Raw genomic sequence first — 17,585 nt, 5'->3', positions numbered from 1 at the left:
AATTAAATGGCTGTCATGGCTACACAATGGGGAGCCTTTATGCCCTTGCATGGAAAAGGCGTTGGGCTGGCTTTCATTCCTCGGCTGCGGCCCATTAGGGGCCTTACTATAATGCTTGCTTGTCATAGCAGCGACTAGCTTGAAACAAAAGAGCTACAGAGACAGAAAGCACCATGTCCCAAGATTTAAAAAAGTAGAGGGGGCTGGAGGAGAGAGAGAAAGAAATCCATGTTCTCAGCAGGGAAGGCAGCCTCCCCGCTACTTTTAGCTCTCCTATGATTGAGAATCTGCAGAGAAGGCAGCCAGTGGGAGGCAGAGGACACCAGCAGATCTTCCAGGTGAATTGTTGCCTGGAGGTCCACACATAAGAAAACTCATTCAGATCCCAGCACCAAAACAAGCCTCTATATTCCCCCTTCCACTTGTTACTTATTTCTTTCAAAGGATTTATCGTCCCATTTTTTGAAAAGATGCTACATAAAGCAGCTCACGATAAATACATAGCCAAATACAAGATTTGAACCTCTAAAGGCTTTAAAGGCAGACTTTGGAATGAATAGGTAACTCCTGGCTAAATCTCAGAAGAAAGCAGGGGGAGGGGACCTTTGCATAGCTCTCGCCCCTCCCCGTGATTAGCAGAAGCAAACAGTACATTTTGCAGAGTAAAATATGCAAATATATGCCGGTGTACAGTAATCTATAAAGGCAGTAGAGGTCATGGCCTAGAACTTGGGTAAACGTGGCCCAGAGTGCACACTCTGAGCTAATAACATCAGTAGAGAGCATCGATATGTATTTGTACGGTATTTAACAACTGGAAACCTCTTCGCATTTAAAAATATTTGTATTGGTAATGTTTTCCGAACTACACCTGCAACTCTGTTAAACATTTCCTACATTCCAATTGCTCTTAGCAGTTTCTGGATGAACCCCCCCCCCCTTTTTCTAAGTCCCCCATGAGAAGCTATATATATATATGCATTCCTTTGCAGAGCTGGTATCTGCCCCGTGAAACCAAGCACTCCACCATCAACATTCCTACACGCCCAACAACATGCATACACAATGCTTGCCGCTGGCTACAGGCGGCTGCTCGGGCTTGTTTCCATTTTGGGGTTTGCTGTCCAGCCTTTTATCTCTCTCCTTCTGGGAAATGTCCTTGCCTTTGTCCCTCAGCCCTCCCCACCCCCACCCCCCATCCCAGACCACCACCACGGCCACCTTATTGTAAAACTAAAAAGGTGAGACAGAATATGACTCAGAGATAGAAAATGAGCTGTCAAGCTTGGCTAAGCCATGTCTAAAAAAAAAAGGACGAAAGAAAGAAAGAAAGAAAGAAAGAAAGAAAGAAAGAAAGAGTATTTGCTGGAAAAAAGAAGTAAAGAAGTTGAATTCATTCAAATTAACAGGGAGGTGTGTAGGGTTTTCTTTCCCCCTACTGCAAAGAACTTCTTAGCAAAATGATTTCTTCAACCATGAAGGTGCAGACCCCCCCCCCATTCAGGGGTGCCACTTCAGTGGAGGGGCGAGCAACTCTCCTCTCAGAAAAAAATATTATCATGTATAAATCTGTAACAAATGCTCTTAAATTCATCGCTTTTTTTTCTTCCAAATTGAGCTTGAATACAGTACAGTGGTACCTCAAGTTACAGACACTTCAGGTTACAGACGCTTCAGGTTACAGACTCCGCTAACCCAGAAATAGTACCTCGGCTTAAGAACTTTGCTTCAGGATGAGAACAGAAATCGTGCTCCGGTGGTGCGGCAGCAGCGGGAGGCCCCATTAGCTAAAGTGGCGCTTCAGGTTAAGAACAGTTTCGGGTTAAGAACGGACCTCCGGAACGAATTGTACTTAACCAGAGGTAACACTGTATACCGCTCCGGCGGGAAGGTAAAATCCCATACCACACCTAAATCTGCTCTGGAGCATTGGGGGGAAACCGAGACCAGATTTAGGGGGTGTACAGGAGGAAAAGAGGGGGAGAATGTACTATTGAGCAAGGGGGCTTGCTTGCCTTGACAGAATGTTCCCTGCAGCTTTACAACCCATGAAGTCCAGAGTCCAAAACTCCCTCATTGCACTGCGGACTCTTAGGAGAAGTGTTAGAAACTGAGATATGAAAACTAGGAGCTAAATGGCACCTTAAACCTAGGTTGTGGGCACAACAACGGAATGTCTAGGTGCGCTTTTTTTAATAACAAGAATACAAAGCTGAAAATGAACGAACTTCAGCTAAAATCTTATGTTCATTTTTCAGGTGGTCTAGTCCTTCCCCTGGCCACCTTATCTTCTTAAGAGGGTCTCTTCTCCAGTCTTCAGAGCTGGAAGTGGGGAGGCATAAAAAAGTCCTCCTTTCCTTTCACTCTGCAGTTTTAATCTGAAATCTTAGGTGCAGTACTGCGCCCAGGTCTCAGAAACTGCTTGCGCTACTGAAATTCCCTATCACAAAATGTGCCTAGAACAATGGGAGTTTCGACCACTGCTTAAAGCTAAAGTTAAAGGGACCCCTGACCATTAGGTCCAGTCACAGACGACTCTGGGGTTGCAGCGCTCATCTCGCTTTATTGGCCGAGGGAGCTGGCGTACAGCTTCCGGGTCATGTGGCCAGCATGACTAAGCCACTTCTGGTGAACCACAGCAGCACACGGAAACACCGTTTACCTTCCCGCTGGAGTGGTACCTATTTATCTACTTGCACTTTGTGTGCTTTCAAACTGCTATGTCAGCAGGAGTAGGGACCGAGCAACAGGAGCTCATCCCGTTGTGGGGATTCGAACTGCCGACCTTCTGATCAGCAGGTCCTAGGCTTTGTGGTTTAACCCACAGCGCCACCCATGTCCTAGGCAAAATGTGCCTAGAACAATGGGAGTTTCAACCACTGCTTAGGAGTGTTCTATTCTCCTATAGGCAGAACTTGGGTGACTATGACAGAGAGTGGAAAGAAATGTACGGATGCAGTGCTCAAAGGAATCACATGCCTTCAAAAGGGATGGGTGGAAAGAGAGGAAGGGTTGACAGCTCTGTGGCAGTTGGGAGCAGCAGCCAGCCGTGGGAGAAGGATAGCACGCAGAGTAACACATCTCCACAAAGGGAGCCGACCTCTGATCCTTCTCTGCATTCTTCTGTTTATAAATACTTCTCACTGCTGCCCTTCTGGAACGACAGCACAGAGCCCTAAACAAGTATAAACCTGAGTTCCACATTTCCAGCCTAGAAAGACAGGCAGAAAACAAAATAAAACCTAGCCGCCTTAAGCTCACCATTCAGCACACAACCATCTATGGGTGTTCCTCTTCCCTCCCCATCCCTTTTTTCCTCTTGTGTCGTGCCTATTAGATTGTGGGTACAAGGATTGCCTCATTTTAGGCACTTGTATACAGATTATTATTCACAATCATAAATGACCCATTCTCCTCCTTACACACTGCATGATTGTGGTTTGTGTAGGCTGAGTTCACAGCTCAAAAACAATCGGGAGTGTATTAAAACCAGGAGGAAGTTGGCTTCTATAGGAAGAGGAGAGAACAGAGCCCCCAGTTTTTACTAAAGCCCAGCTACTTCCCATCTTAAAAAGCTGGAGCTCAGGTTTCTATAAATCATCGGCTGCCAATTGTGTTCTCATACCTGGCCCTCGGCCATTTCCAACTGCCGGGGAACCTTGTCAGCCCCATTCACCCTTTTGCTTCCTGGTGCCAACTGGGGCCCTTGCCCATCATGACATCAGGGGAAAGGACAATCGCCACACTTATCTGTGCGGATAGGATGCATGCTACTAGTCCTGTGTATGGAGAAATCATGGTGGTGGAGGGAGCCATACATGCATTCAACAGGGCTTCATAGATCCATTAATTCAACCTTCACCAATCTAGTCCTCTCCAAATGTTTTAGACTACCATCCTCCCTAACCACTGGCTGTGCTGGCTTGGGTTGGGAAGTCTTTAAAAATATCTGGAGAAGAGGCTGATCTGGGTTTCAGATGCAGCACCTTGGAAATTCACAGTTCAGATCTTGCTCCCATAACCGCTCCTCTACATGCAATTTAGGGATAATCCATCTGAGCTACATTACAGGGCTGTTGTACAGATGACCAGGACAATGTGCATCAAGAACACTCAAAAGAGCTGCATAAACAGTAGCAGTAATGCTATCTAACTTTTATATGTTATTATTATTTAATACTTCCTGCTAACCTAGCAATTCGAAAGCACTTCAAAGTGCAAGTAGATAAATAGGTACCGCTCCGGCGGGAAGGTAAACGGCGTTTCCATGCGCTGCTCTGGTTTGCCAGAAGTGGCTTAGTCATGCTGGCCACATGACCCAGAAACTGTACGCCGGCTCCGTCAGCCAATAAAGCGAGATGAGCGCTGCAACCCCAGAATCGGTCACGACTGGACCTAATGGTCAGGGGTCCCTTTACCCTTTACCTTTATTATTTAACACTATTCCAATGATTGTTGAATGTTACTTTTTTGATGTAGGTTGCCTATTTTAAAGTTTTATAATCACATTTTTGTATTGCATTAGACTGTTATAAGATGTACATTTTTTGCTTCTTCAGCTTGTAAACCGCCTTGAGTATTGTAAGATAGAAAGACGGTATACAAATTAAAAAATGAAAATGATGATACCAACCCTGGCACACGGTTGCCTGCCACACAGAATTCAAAGTTCACAGTGGCTGCATTCAGGTGTACTGTAATACTAAGCCATAGTTTAGCTTTATGAGAACAAGCCCAGTGAACCTCTGTCTCATATGCTCCTATCTTCCTCTCTTCCCCTGGCATAACCATGGGAAGATTGAAAGGTTCCATTTTAGGGTTGCTGTGGTTTACGCGAAAGGCCAAAATCTGGGGCCCTCCAGATGCTGCTGGACTACAAAACCCATCATCCCTGGCCATTGGCCTTATTGGTTAGGACTGATAGAAGCTGTAGTCCAACATCAGGGGGTTGGACTAGATAGGCCCTTCCAACTCTACAATTCCATGATTCTATGATGTGGACTCTCACTTCCTGCTCTATGGTCTTCCCCATACAGAAAATACAAAGCAAGGAGTGGCTGGGGTGGTAACTCAGTATTTCTTCCTGTACCTTTGAGCGGGCCACTCAGCTGGGAGATGAGGCAGCAAGTGCCTTTCATCCACCTGTTTCCTGCACACAACACTTTTCCCTCCACCGGTTGGAGCGAGGAGGGTTATAATCCCATAACGTTGTGAGTTGGGCTTTGATGAGACTATTTTGGAATGGACTTGTTAGCACCCGAAACAAACGTCCCCCTAAACTGTCTTCGAAGAGAGTGTGCCACAGTGATTGACAGGAGAACAGAGGTCAAATTCAGCCACAAAACTTACTAGATGACCTTGGGTCAGCCACACTCCCATGATCTATTTATACCTCACAGGGTTGTTGTGAGGGTTCGTTTGTTTTGGTGTGTTTTTTTAAAAAGAGGCTTATGTCACCCTGTTCCTCAGAAAAACTGCAGGATGCAACTATAATAGTCCTGACAGTGGACTGATGGAATCTGTCTTGTCCTAAGCCATTCCTGAACTTCCACCATATTCCAAGCAGAGGTGCAGTGGTCCAAGATTGCAGGGGGTCAAAGACCCATTACTAGAGTCCTAGCAGGGTCCCTACATCCAGCATCCCTGAGCCACCCAATCAGCATGAAAAGGAAGCTGTTTAGCAACTAAGAAGAAGTCTCTGCACCCTTTGTGCTTATTGGAGTCAAGCAGAATGAAAGAAGGTGAGTCGGGTAAAGATTGGCTTTTAGGGTCACTCTGAAGGAGGCACGTGGCATGGGAAAGGAGTTGTTCTGTATGCTCCATAGCTAAGCATTTAGGAAGAATTAAAACAAGGTGTTCCAGTTTCAAGAGAATGGAGTGCATGTTCTGTTGTGTAACAAGGTAAACACAACTTAAGTTGCTCAGAAAGAAGCTATTGGAGCGTTCCAAAACATTTGCCCACGAACATGCACACAAAATAATAATAATGATGATAATAATAATAATAATAATAATAATAATAATAATAATAATAATAATTTATTATTTATACCCCGCCCATCTGGCTGAGTTTCCCCAGCCACTCTCGGCGGCTTCCAATCAAGTGTTAAAAACAATACAACAGACCTAGCTGAAAGGCAACACAGAGAGATCTGCATTGAGCATTGCAATGCATACATCATTATCATCATCATCAAATTATATCTGAAGAAAAGGCTAAGGAGTAAACTCTACACAAATCCCTAAGACAGCTGGATGGCGCCTTGCACGCCTCCCTCCAGCAACTCCAGCAGCCAAGCTAGCGCCAAACGTATTGCTCTGCTTTCCTTTGGAGCACATCAGCGAGGTCTCGTTATCTGGGCATCCCCAAAACCTCCAGAGGTCACTTTTGGTGCTGCTAATACAGCGGTTTGACTTCACCCCCGCAGGTGTGCTCCATTGTCTCTCGAGACAGACGGATGCCAGCGACGACAATTATAACACGACTGTATAATCTTGCATAATCTTAGAAGGGGGCTTGGCTTGAAGTGACCCTGCACTTCTGAACTGGACTGATTCCAAGGGAATATGCATGCTGTGAAGCTGCCTCTAGCAGAGCTTTATTTGTGCCTCTGCTGCTACAGCCACTGTTCCAAAAGTGTATCCTCTGTCAGGAGGAGGCGTAAGAATGTAGAAGAAGGCAGGCTCTTTTTTTTTTTTTTTTTACAAGGGGCAATGTCAAAGTTGAAAAGCCTAAATTTAGTGCAGGCAGCTGCACTGGAAGCCGCAGGTGCTTCTGTGTGGCTTTCCCTCTCTGCCCACTTCCTCCTCCCTCCTCTCTGGTCCTGGTAAGAAAGAAAGAGAAGAGCAACAATCATTCTGTCCCTCCAGGGTGTCCCTATCATCAGGAGCCTTCCTCATTTCAGTTGATTAAAATACTTAACTAAAAGTAGAAAGATTTTGACAGATTTTTTTCTGAGCACTTGGGGCCAAAAGAAAGTAATTTAAAACAACCGCTGAGACATTATGTTCCAAATCTGCTAGACAGAACCAGTCAGAGGAGGATGATAGTGGGTGTCCAGTCCCCCTACTCCATAAAATAAATCCTGGCCACACCCATGGTGAGGGGTGAACTACAGTTCCCTGCATAAATGTATGGCATGTACAGAGCTGAATAATAATAATAATAATAATAATAATAATAATAATAATAATAATTTATTTGTACCCCGCCCATCTGGCTGGGTTTCCCCAGCCACTCTGGGCGGCTTCCCCAAAGACCAAAAATACACTAAGATGTCACACATTAAAAACTTCCCTAAAAAGGGCTAGTTTCAGATGTCTTCTAAAAGTCTGGTAGTTGTTGTTCTCTTTGACATCTGATGGGAGGGCGTTCCACAGGGCAGGCGCCACTACTGAGAAGGCCCTCTGCATGGTTCCCTGTAACTTGGCTTCTCACAGTGAGGGAACCGCCAGAAGGCCCTCGGCGCTGGACCTCAGCGTCCGGGCAGAACAATGGGGGTGGAGACGCTCCTTCAGGTATCCTTCCCTCAATTCAAAAACAGCAACAACAACAACCCTCTTCTGTGGATAAGCTCCCTGTCCTAAAACCAACATCTGCCATAGGATTGCTTAAGTGGCGATTCCAAGAGCTATCCTGGTGTCTGTCCCCAACACCCATTCAAACTGCGGGGGATGAGCAACATTGTTTTTCTCTCTCTCAGTTGACTCAGTGCTCTGTTTGTGAAGACACCCTGCACCTATCTGGCAGGAGAGGACACACGCCAGGTGTGGGCGGAGGCTGTGGCCATGATGCTTTTCAACACCCCTTGTTTGGATATGATCCCTCAAGTAGATCACCCCTCCAAGACGTCATCCCTCTTGCTTTGCTGCCGCTCGGAGTTGCTTCATGGCTGGGCATCCACCCTTCCGATCTTCCCCTGCACACCTGGTTTTTCGCTTGCGGCTATTTACTCAGCAAGCACTACCTATTATGAAAGGTCCTCCTTCCACCCCCCCTCCTTTGGAGTGATTCAGATGGGAGGGACAATCCTGCCCAGCCCTGGCCATGCAAATCTCTGACAACATAAGCTGTGCATAGATAGAAGAGATTAGGGCACAGCCCCTTGGACCCAAAAGTTGCACCACAGGGAAATGGCTGCCTGCATTAGGAAACAGAAGAGCGTGATCTCCAAGGAGGAGATCCAGAATGACATTTTCAGTGCCAGGTGGGCCTCAACATCCCAGAAGAACATCTGTGCCTTTTTGTGAGCATCTCTAGCTAAAGTGGAACAATCTCCCCCATCGATTTTGGACCACTTGCTTAAATACAGTGATGATTTTTCTACCAGGTTAAATTGGCTACGGACCCTGCAGGATTTATTTGCATTTCCCTGCATCAGGTGGCTTGACCCAAACGCCTGAGCCAGTTGGAGCATCTATAAGTCACTTTCTGAATCTGTTGGGTACCCTTTTTTAAAACAATGATCGTTCACACCCCACGCTCCCCGGAGCTCCATATGAAGCCAGCAACCAGCGTCTTCTAGATTTGTGCTGATCAGACTCCTTTTTCTTTTTCACAACTAGAAACTCTGTGGTCATCCAGCTAGAGCTCATGGGATTTTTGAAGAGCACATAAGTACCCTGTGTTGACTGACCCTGAGTATGCACAAGAAGTGCCTTGTTGGAAAAAGCCCAGCATTCTTCGCAAGAACCCCAGTGAGCGGCAAAACACTCAGTGCTCCAACAGAATTAGCTTGCAGACCACAATCCACGTTCTGTCCACCTTCATTCCACAGCATGCTTCAGTCAGCAGGGACCGTTTTCGTACACATTTGCAAGATGGCCGCGGCCATGATACTCAGTGTCTTTGAGCATGCACAAAGTACCTTCCCCTCTCCATGGAGTAACCACAATCAATTTGGCACTAAAACTTGGTTCTGGGGCAAAACCTTATATTACAGTTAATCTACTATGGATTCCCTACATAGTCATGTTCCCACTGAAATGCCATGATTCCTGAATCCCCTCCATTTGCCTAGCACTTTGCAGTTTCCAAATTAATAATCATTGAGCAAGAGACTTAAGGGGTTTGGTCAAACCAGAAGCGAAGGTCCAGCAACAATGAGTTCTTTTATCTCAAGAGCGGGAGGCAGGGACTGAACGAAGGGCTGGACAGATTCCAATCAGAAATAAATGTATCAGAGAAATAGGCTCCATTGTTTGGTCACTGCCCCGTTATCATTTGTATCTCAGCCCCACAGACGTTTATCCCCCTGACAATACAGACTGTCCTTCTTCCATCCATAGGCACACACACAAATAACATGAATGAAACCCTAAAGTTACAATACACTCACACACTAGTTTCTCTTTAACACGGCCTTTTAACAAACTCCCAGATTTTTGTGAAGCAAATGCAATCCGAGGTACACTCAGTGATGGGCAACCTGTAGCCCTCCAGATTATGCTGAACTGCAATTCCCATCATCCCTGACCTATTTGCCACGCTGGTTACGACTGATGAGAGTTGGAGACCTTCAACAACTGGAGAGTCGGGGGTTTCCCCATCCCTGGTGTAGACAATGAAAGCAATCACAGTCTACGTAGGTAGAGTGTCGAGTGTAGATGCAAGAATCCAAGACTCAAATCCCTGCTTAGCTAGGAAGTTCGCTGCTGACATCACTGCCTCTTAGCCATAACCTACCTCACAGGGCTGTTGAAAAGGTTAAATTAAATAGCTCAGTGTAAGGCACCCTACAATTGTGGATAAATGTGACAAATAAATAATGGTCTTGGTGTGGCTCAGTGTTAGAAACTGGGGTAGAAAAGCTAGGAGCCAAATGGCTTCTGGGACCTGGGTTGTAGGTGCCAAAACAGAATGTCTAGTCGCCACGGGGTGGGGTGGGGGGTCGGCAACACAATTTATTTATTATTTTGATAAGCATGAATTAATATTAACAATGTGTCACTTATGTGAATTGCATATCACATTTAATACATGCTTAATTTTGTGTTTACAATAAAGATATTGGTACCATACTTCAGGTTTTCAAAACACTCTTTACTGTTAAACTCCTTAACATATAGTCTATCCTTAACATATACTTTGAGGCTTCAGAGCACATACATTTCAGTAATCCTTGAGTGTCAGCCAGGCACAAAAAATGGCAACCAGTCTTTTTGAGGGGCTCGCAAATGGAGAACCTTTAGACACAAATTGCGCCTGGCATCCAGCTAATTTCAAACCCTGGTGTGGCTTCTAAGAGTTTTGCCCTCCCTTCCTTTATGCCATGTGCCCTCCCAACTCATCCAGTCTGCTGGAGGAGCTGGGTGCTCCACAGGCACTTTGGCACAAGGCACCTCTTTTGCTCTGGCACCCTTTTTGTGTCATCCTACTGTCTGACTTTCATTCCAGCTTAATCTGCAGGGAGGCCAATTTGTGGCTAATGCCACATGAAGGCAGGGTAGACTTGGACTGATGATGTCCCGGTCCCTCCCAACCCTAAGATACAATTATTTTCTCTGCAGCCTAGAAAACACACACACACACACACACAGAGAGAGAGAGAGAGAGAGAGAGAGAGAGAGAGAAGTAGTAGTAGTAGTTTTAAATCTATCAACAGAGCAGAGGATTGGCCAGGAACTGGAAAGTTGACAAAGCCTTCTTAACCTTTAGAAGATTTCTTGTACATATTAATTGAATGACCCTTTCTGGAAGGGAGCAGGCCTGGAGAAGGTGTGGAGAGTATTTGTGGCAATTAGCAGTGTGGCTGTGTTGCAGTGTTGTTGACACAAGAGCAGAACTGTGAGGACTGGGGTGCTGGAGAGATGATACTATGGCAGTGCTTAGGGTAAGCAAGATGGAGTTCCTCTAATCAACTCATCACCTTCAGATCTTGTAAAAGCTACACTTGAAACCTAATATAACAATGGGCTCATCCCGGCGTCAACCAAAGGGAATTCCTGGACCAAGGCTAGACCAGGCGATTGCATTAATTCCTCTATTCCAGGTATAACCAATGTGCTACCACTCCAGTTGTTGTGGGGTACAACTCTCAGCAGCCCCAGTCAGCATGCTCAGCAGCCAGGGATGATGGGAGTTGTAGTCCAAAACATCTGGAAGGCACTATGTTGGCTACCTAATCAATACACGTAAGCAATATGTCCAATATACAGTCGTACCTCAGCTCCCGAATGCCTTGGGAGTTGAACGTTCCAGCTCCCAAACAATCGAAAACCAGAAGTGACTGTTCCGGTTTTCAAATGGAAGTCGAATGTTTCAGAAGTCGAATGGACTTCTGGAACGGATTTTGTTTGACATCCAAGGTACAACTGTAAGGTCAAATTTCCCCTTGGCATTTAATGCCTAAAAGTGAGAGAGAACAGAACTCATGCCTTCCTGGGGTACCTTCCCCACAGTCCCAGATGCATGTAGCATACTAGTGGTAATTTGGGGAAGGGGAAGAGGCCTGCCATACTTGAGCAAAATGTTACCACTTCATTTTTTCAAGCCAAGCCAAGTCTAGTTCTGTGTGACATCAGGATTCTACAGACGTAGCATTGTCATTAGAACTATAATACACATCATCTCACAGATATGGTCCATTTAGAACATGGGCAGGCAAACTAAGGCCCGGGGGCCAGATCCAGCCCAATCCAGCCCAATCGCCTTCTAAACCCAGTCCGCGGATGGTCCGGAAATCAGCATGTTTTTACATGAGTAGAATGTGTCCTTTTATTTAAAATGCATCTCTGGGTTATTTGTGGGGAATTCATTCATTTTTTCCCTCCAAAATATAGTACAAGGTCTGAGGGACAGTGGACCGGCCCCCTACTGGAAAAGTTTGCTGACCCCTGATTTAGAAGTTACTAGGGGTCCTTTCCCATGTCTTTTCACACTTGGAAGGGGCCAGGAAAAATCTGTGCAGGTACATACGTACATACTTTTCACATGGAAGAAAAATGCAATCAAAAAAAGGTTGATCCCCCCCCCCCCGTCAGGACTTGGTTTTAGGCCAGCTTATGTGTGGGAAAGTGGGGGGGGGGACCTCTGACCCATGGATTCTTAAGAAGTAGACGATTTCCTCCCAATCTCAGCATTGCTTAGGCAGGTGTGTCTTGAACTGGGGATCTGGGCAGAGAAGGGAGGTTTTCCCTCTAGTTTATCTGACCGACACTGTTTGATTTTCTTCCCACTGACAAAAGCTACAGCATACATGGGGAAAGCAATTAGCAGAGGTCAAGAATGTTGACACAAAACTGGTTTCGGGCAACTGGGGAAACCTGGTCTCTATTAACCGAGGGAGGAGAGCAAGAGAGCGCTCATTAGCAAGTGCTCATTAAGTGGAAAAAAAACGTAAACAAGGTTCCCAGCACTTGGTTGTCCAGCAGCTGTGTACCAACACACCAACTTAGGGAGAAAAATAAAGGTTGTTTCCTCTTGGCAGAGGAAATTAAGACAGCTGAGAACAGAGAAAGCTGCTTTATACCAAGTCAGGTCACTGCCCATCTAGCTCATTTCTGTATGCACTGACTGGCAGAAGCTTGCCAGGGTCCCAGGGCAGGGGCCTCTGCAAACTGTTACCTGGAGAGGCAAAAGGTTGAATCTGGGATCTTCCACATGCAAAATGGAAGGAATCTCAGAAATGCTTCTGTACGGGAACCAGCGAAGGTTCCCTATGGAGGTCTCCCTTCCTTGTCAGTTTCATTGTGTCTATTTGGCCCGATCACTACCTTCCAATAAGGTAGCAGTTCCAAGGGTTAGAAACATGCCAGTGCTGCCTTGCTGCTGGCAGCAGAAAAGGTTGTGAGATGTGATCGCTCTGTAGAGTCCTAACAACAACATAGAGGACAATGACCTATCTGACTTCACAGAGGGCGATTTCACCTACAAAGTGGCTCCCCATAGCAGAGTTGTTCATTAGCGAATAGCTACAGAGTACAAGTGCCTTGCAACACTGTGTAAAGTACAAAACGCTGAATACATGTCAGCAGAAACGCAACATAAAGCGAAAAGGTGCATCGTTTGTGCCAGTGCAAATTCCCAGCCTCAAGAGATAAGAAAGACAGGAAGGGGTTGTTCTGGTTAGGGTCACCGGGCTGGAGGTGTGCCAAGAGACCCGGTCCAAGGCCACACTTCCCTGCAAGTACATAACCCTATCCGAGGCCACACATCGCTGCAGGCACCTCACATAAACACCTTTGCAGAGGAAGACCGGTATCTGTTTGTTATAATTGAATATATTGATTAGTTGCTCTTCAGTTAAATAAGGTCTTACAAAAACGAAGCGCATTGCTCCCATGTTAATTGGCATGAATTGACATTACTGCTCTTTTAAACAGCCTCTAGTGCAGTGTTTAAGGGGTAGACCCAACATTTAGTAATAATCAGAGCAGGCATATTGAAGTCAATGAGTTTAGGTCAATTCATATAAACTGGTCTGCTGCTATTATTAATGTTGGAGATTACCCATCAGATTAGTCCTGCAGCACTTTAGATTTTGCAGTCCAACAGCATTTGGAGGGCCACTGCTTGGCCACTCATTCGACTTTTGCCCAATCCAGCAGCATGGGATCATCTTATGTTCTTATGACAACAAAGCCGTGCTAAAAGCTTACTCCCATCTCTCTAGCTTTCTCCTTCATCCACCACCTTGCAGCCTGCCTATGCATGCTCCAGCCCCTAAACATTCCCTAGAATACACCAAGAAAACTGCATTCCAGATAACATGGACATAATAAAGCAAGGATGTGGAACCTGTGGCCCTCTAGCTGTTGTTGGATTACATCTCCCATCAGCCTCAACCACTGGCCATCTCCCATCAGCCTCGACCGCTGGCCATGAGATGGAGCTCAACAACATCTGAAAGGTTGCAGATGGTTCCCCAACCCACTGGTGCAAAGGGAACCTGCTGAGGAAGTTAAGCATTCCAAAGGACTTTGTTCTCAAAAATATTTGCAAACATATTTACGGGCAGAAAAACGGGACGAATGCCTAACTTGTTTTGACTCTGTGTCCAGAGTCTAAGAGAGGAGGACATCCATAGTTCTTTCACACACAAACCCCTCCCCGAAGATTTCTTTTTTAAAACAACAGATAGCCAAGGAAACACTACAGAAAAATTCCTCCATACCACAGTGCCTAGCTGGAGAGGTTAACCTTTCAAACAGCATCGATTTAAGGGACTCCTTTTATTTCCCCCAGTCTGTTGGCTTAAGAAACCACAAAACAAGATAGGAAAGTGGACTTGGCCCTTTTCAAATCAAAACTTTTTCTCCCTTTCTAATCTTTGCACTTGGAACCTGCCTGTCCAAGGTATGGATTGAATCTGACGGGAATGGAAGAATGCCACCTGCAAGGCAACAGGGCCTCTCCCCTTTCTCCCCCAATGACACAGTTCAGCAATGGGAGATGGAAAGGCAGGAATGATTATGGCAAGTCCCACACAGGGACACACACAGACATTCCTTACGTAGAATTTAACTACATAGTGGAAGTCTCCTCTCCATAATCATAAAAGAAGATCAAGCCCAAAACTTGTCCAACTTCCTGTTAGCTACACTGGTCAACTAGGGACAAGACTGCAGTGTGTATATATTCCCCAGCAACTAATATTCAGGGGCTTATTGCATGTGCAGAGTGCATTTTCCTCTTTGTAGCCTCCTTGAACTTGTCTAATCTCCTTTTAAAGCCATGCAAGTAGTGGTCATCCCTGCCTCTTGTGGGAGCTGTCATTATGTGCTGTGTGAAGAAGTACTTGATTTTGTCTGCCCTGAATCTCCCCAATATTCAGCCTCATTGAATGATCCCGGGTTCTAATATTATATGAGAGCAGGAGAAAGTCATGCGTCAGTACCAATGTAATGCCCCCCCCCTTCTTTTTGGGTAGCGGGCAACAAGAAACCACAGAATTCTCTACATCACAAAACCTACATTGCACCCCCAGGATAACTGGGGCAAGGCAAGCTTTTCCCAATAGTTGGCAGTTGGAAATATTATGGTTGGTTCAGAATTTGTGTAAGCACAGCACACTGGAGAAGAGTTGAAAGAGCATGTGTTACCTCATTGGATTTTTCTACTCAAGATCACCATTAGTTAAAAGTGTTAACAAGCTTGTTTCCAACTCTCCCCCCTTGCATGTTCTTTCAATATAGGTGGAGTCAGGATTCTAATCTATATTAGTGACTGGAATGTCAGATACACAAGCTCACGCCCCCAAACTCCATTAATTAGTCTGGAGTAGCTGCCACTCCTTCACGCAGCCTCAATAACTACAGTGGATCCGAATCCCCTACTTAACCCCATAAACCTGTTTTGAAAGGGCAGGATGAATCCACTCCTTTGCCATATTTCAATCTACCAACAGGCAGGGTTATTAGAGGGCAATTGATCAATATGAACTGCAGGTCCCAACCATGTTTACACAGAAGTTAGTCATACTGTTTTCAACTGAGCTTACTCCCAGGTAAGTAGGGTTAGGGTTTATTATTTTATGTGCCCTGGATAGGGAACCATGAAGAGGAAGTTACTCTGACCCAAGAATCCCCCCCCCAACCAAAGAAAGAATGAAAGAATTAAGTTCTCCTTAAGAACATCATGAGTGGAGGGACTCCTCAGGGAGAATATGGCACTGAATAAAATTTTGTGGAAGGGTTGTGTGAAGTAGCCACTTGTCTCATACATCGCTAATGACTAATACAATAATAATTTTTCCCTCCAAGATGGCACTTAACTTCAAGGGGGAAAACAAAGAGTCGAATCCTACCTGAAAACCACACCTTCTCTAACCTATATATCCTGTAAGCCCCAAATCCCAGGTATGTAAGTGGGGAGGGGCTATGGAAACTCAGTGAAGAGGGAAATGCACTTTGCACATGCTCACAGTCACTAGTTTATTATCATTACTTCAGGTGCGCCAGGGTTTTGAGGTTTAAACAAGAACTAGGGAATCAATTTCAAAGGCTGGGAGGGCTGAAGATCAAGTCCTGGTTCTGTAATTTCAGCCTAAAGCACACCCCCCCCACACACACAAAAGTCTTCCCCACAGTTGATTCCAAAACCCAACCCTTCAAACAAGTGAAACAACATTTTACAGATTCCATAAAGTTTGCCTTGAAGTTTCTGCCCTCCCTTTTAGGAGAAACACACACGCCTCTCCTCCAAACCCCGCAATCAGCGAGCCAGGATCGCGCTCCTCAGACCCGTACTAATCTCGAAAATAAAAGATCGTTGTGGTGTGTTTTTTTGGGGGGGGGTGTCCCTCTCCCTTTAGAGAGAGGAAAAGCCGAGAGGCTGGGGAGGACGAGACACAAAAATAGGTTTTGCCACAGCTCGGCGGCACAGGTTCAAAGGCGTTGCTCGGTGGTGTGAAACTAGTACACAGTTCCCCTCCCTACGGCTGACAAAACGAGAGAAAGATAATCAAACGCCTCGGATCCGATTTCAGGGGGCGGGGGGGAGTAGGGGGGGGTTTACACACCACTATCATGCGGGATATAAACACAGCCGCCGTGTAAGGTCCTGTTTAGGGCTAAACAGACACTCGATTGTGTTATTGCAAAGGGCAGTTTTCTCCTCGCGATTCCGCTCAAGGCAGCCAAAAAGAAAAGAAGACGACAGATAACACACATTTTTAGACTGTTCGGGGTCACATACCTGCTTGAGAAGCTGCAGACCGCAGGCTCCACAGGAGAAGGACCAGCCAAGGCACGAAGCTTCTGACCAAGTTGCTCTTCATCGTTAAAAGATCTTGAGTTGCTTTTGTATTTTGCTTGGGCTTTTTCCTTCCTTTCTCTGCCTTCCTCCCACCACCACTTGCTCCTGGCATGCGGCGGCGCGTTTTTCAGGCTATGGCATTCTGCATTTGGGATGAGGAAGAGGGCGGCAGGATGAGCCACCTGATCCCCAAGCGAAATGCCCACCAAGCTCTCCGGTTCTCCGGCTCAGCGGGGGTGTATGGAGCTGATCGCCTCCGTCCCCGCCGCCTCTCGACGCGGCAAGTTCTCCTCTAGAGCCAAGAACACCAGCCGTGGCGCCTTTGATCAGTTTCACTTACACACAACAACTCGCAAATTACACACACTTCATTCAAGGGGAAGCTTAAGTCGCGCCTCATTGGTTGAGGCTGCGCCCTAGCCTGGCCAATCAGAGGACAACAGTCTAAGCTCCCATGCCGAGGAGTGGAAAGCGGAGATTTGTATTACTGTATTATTACTTTTTAAAAAAGAAGGGTGGAGGTAGAAAGCCTTAACTAGTTCTAGGCAAGGGTGTTCCACGTTGTTGTTGTTGTTGTTGTTGTTGTTGTTGTTGTTGTTGTTGTTGTTGTTGTTTTGCAAATTCTCATGAAAAAGAGTTTATAATAACGCACACACCGCTGTAGTCAATGGATCAAACTAGCAACGAAACTACGAACTTGAGAAACCGTACCATATCAACATAATCCATTATCTGACTACTGTATATTGTGGATAATTTTTTGTTAGTGGTCATTTTGCCTTGAGGGTATGTATAAATTATATTTATGAAAGAAAGAAAGAAAGAAAGAAAGAAAGAAAGAAAGAAAGAAAGAAAGAAAGAAAGAAAGAAAGACTGGTAGTAGCAGGGA

The 17,585-nt window shown here is 45.7% G+C and overlaps 1 protein-coding gene across 1 annotated transcript in view; it reads right to left on the bottom strand.

The window, feature by feature from the left end:
- The window catches only part of ERBB3 (erb-b2 receptor tyrosine kinase 3), a 95,999-nt gene extending 78,950 nt beyond the window's left edge, over window positions 1–17,049 (bottom strand). The window contains exon 1 of the mRNA XM_081849517.1: window positions 16,637–17,049. Coding sequence (XP_081705643.1) covers window positions 16,637–16,808 — 172 coding nt within the window. The 5' untranslated portion in view covers window positions 16,809–17,049. The remainder of the gene's footprint in view (window positions 1–16,636) is intronic.
- Window positions 17,050–17,585: the final 536 nt, after the last annotated feature.

The sequence above is a fragment of the Podarcis erhardii genome (assembly GCF_964252035.2).
Source record: "Podarcis erhardii genome assembly, chromosome: 2".
Taxonomy (NCBI): domain Eukaryota; kingdom Metazoa; phylum Chordata; class Lepidosauria; order Squamata; family Lacertidae; genus Podarcis; species Podarcis erhardii.
The sequence above is the reverse complement of the archived record's forward strand: the minus strand, read 5'-3'. Positions and strand labels throughout refer to the sequence as shown.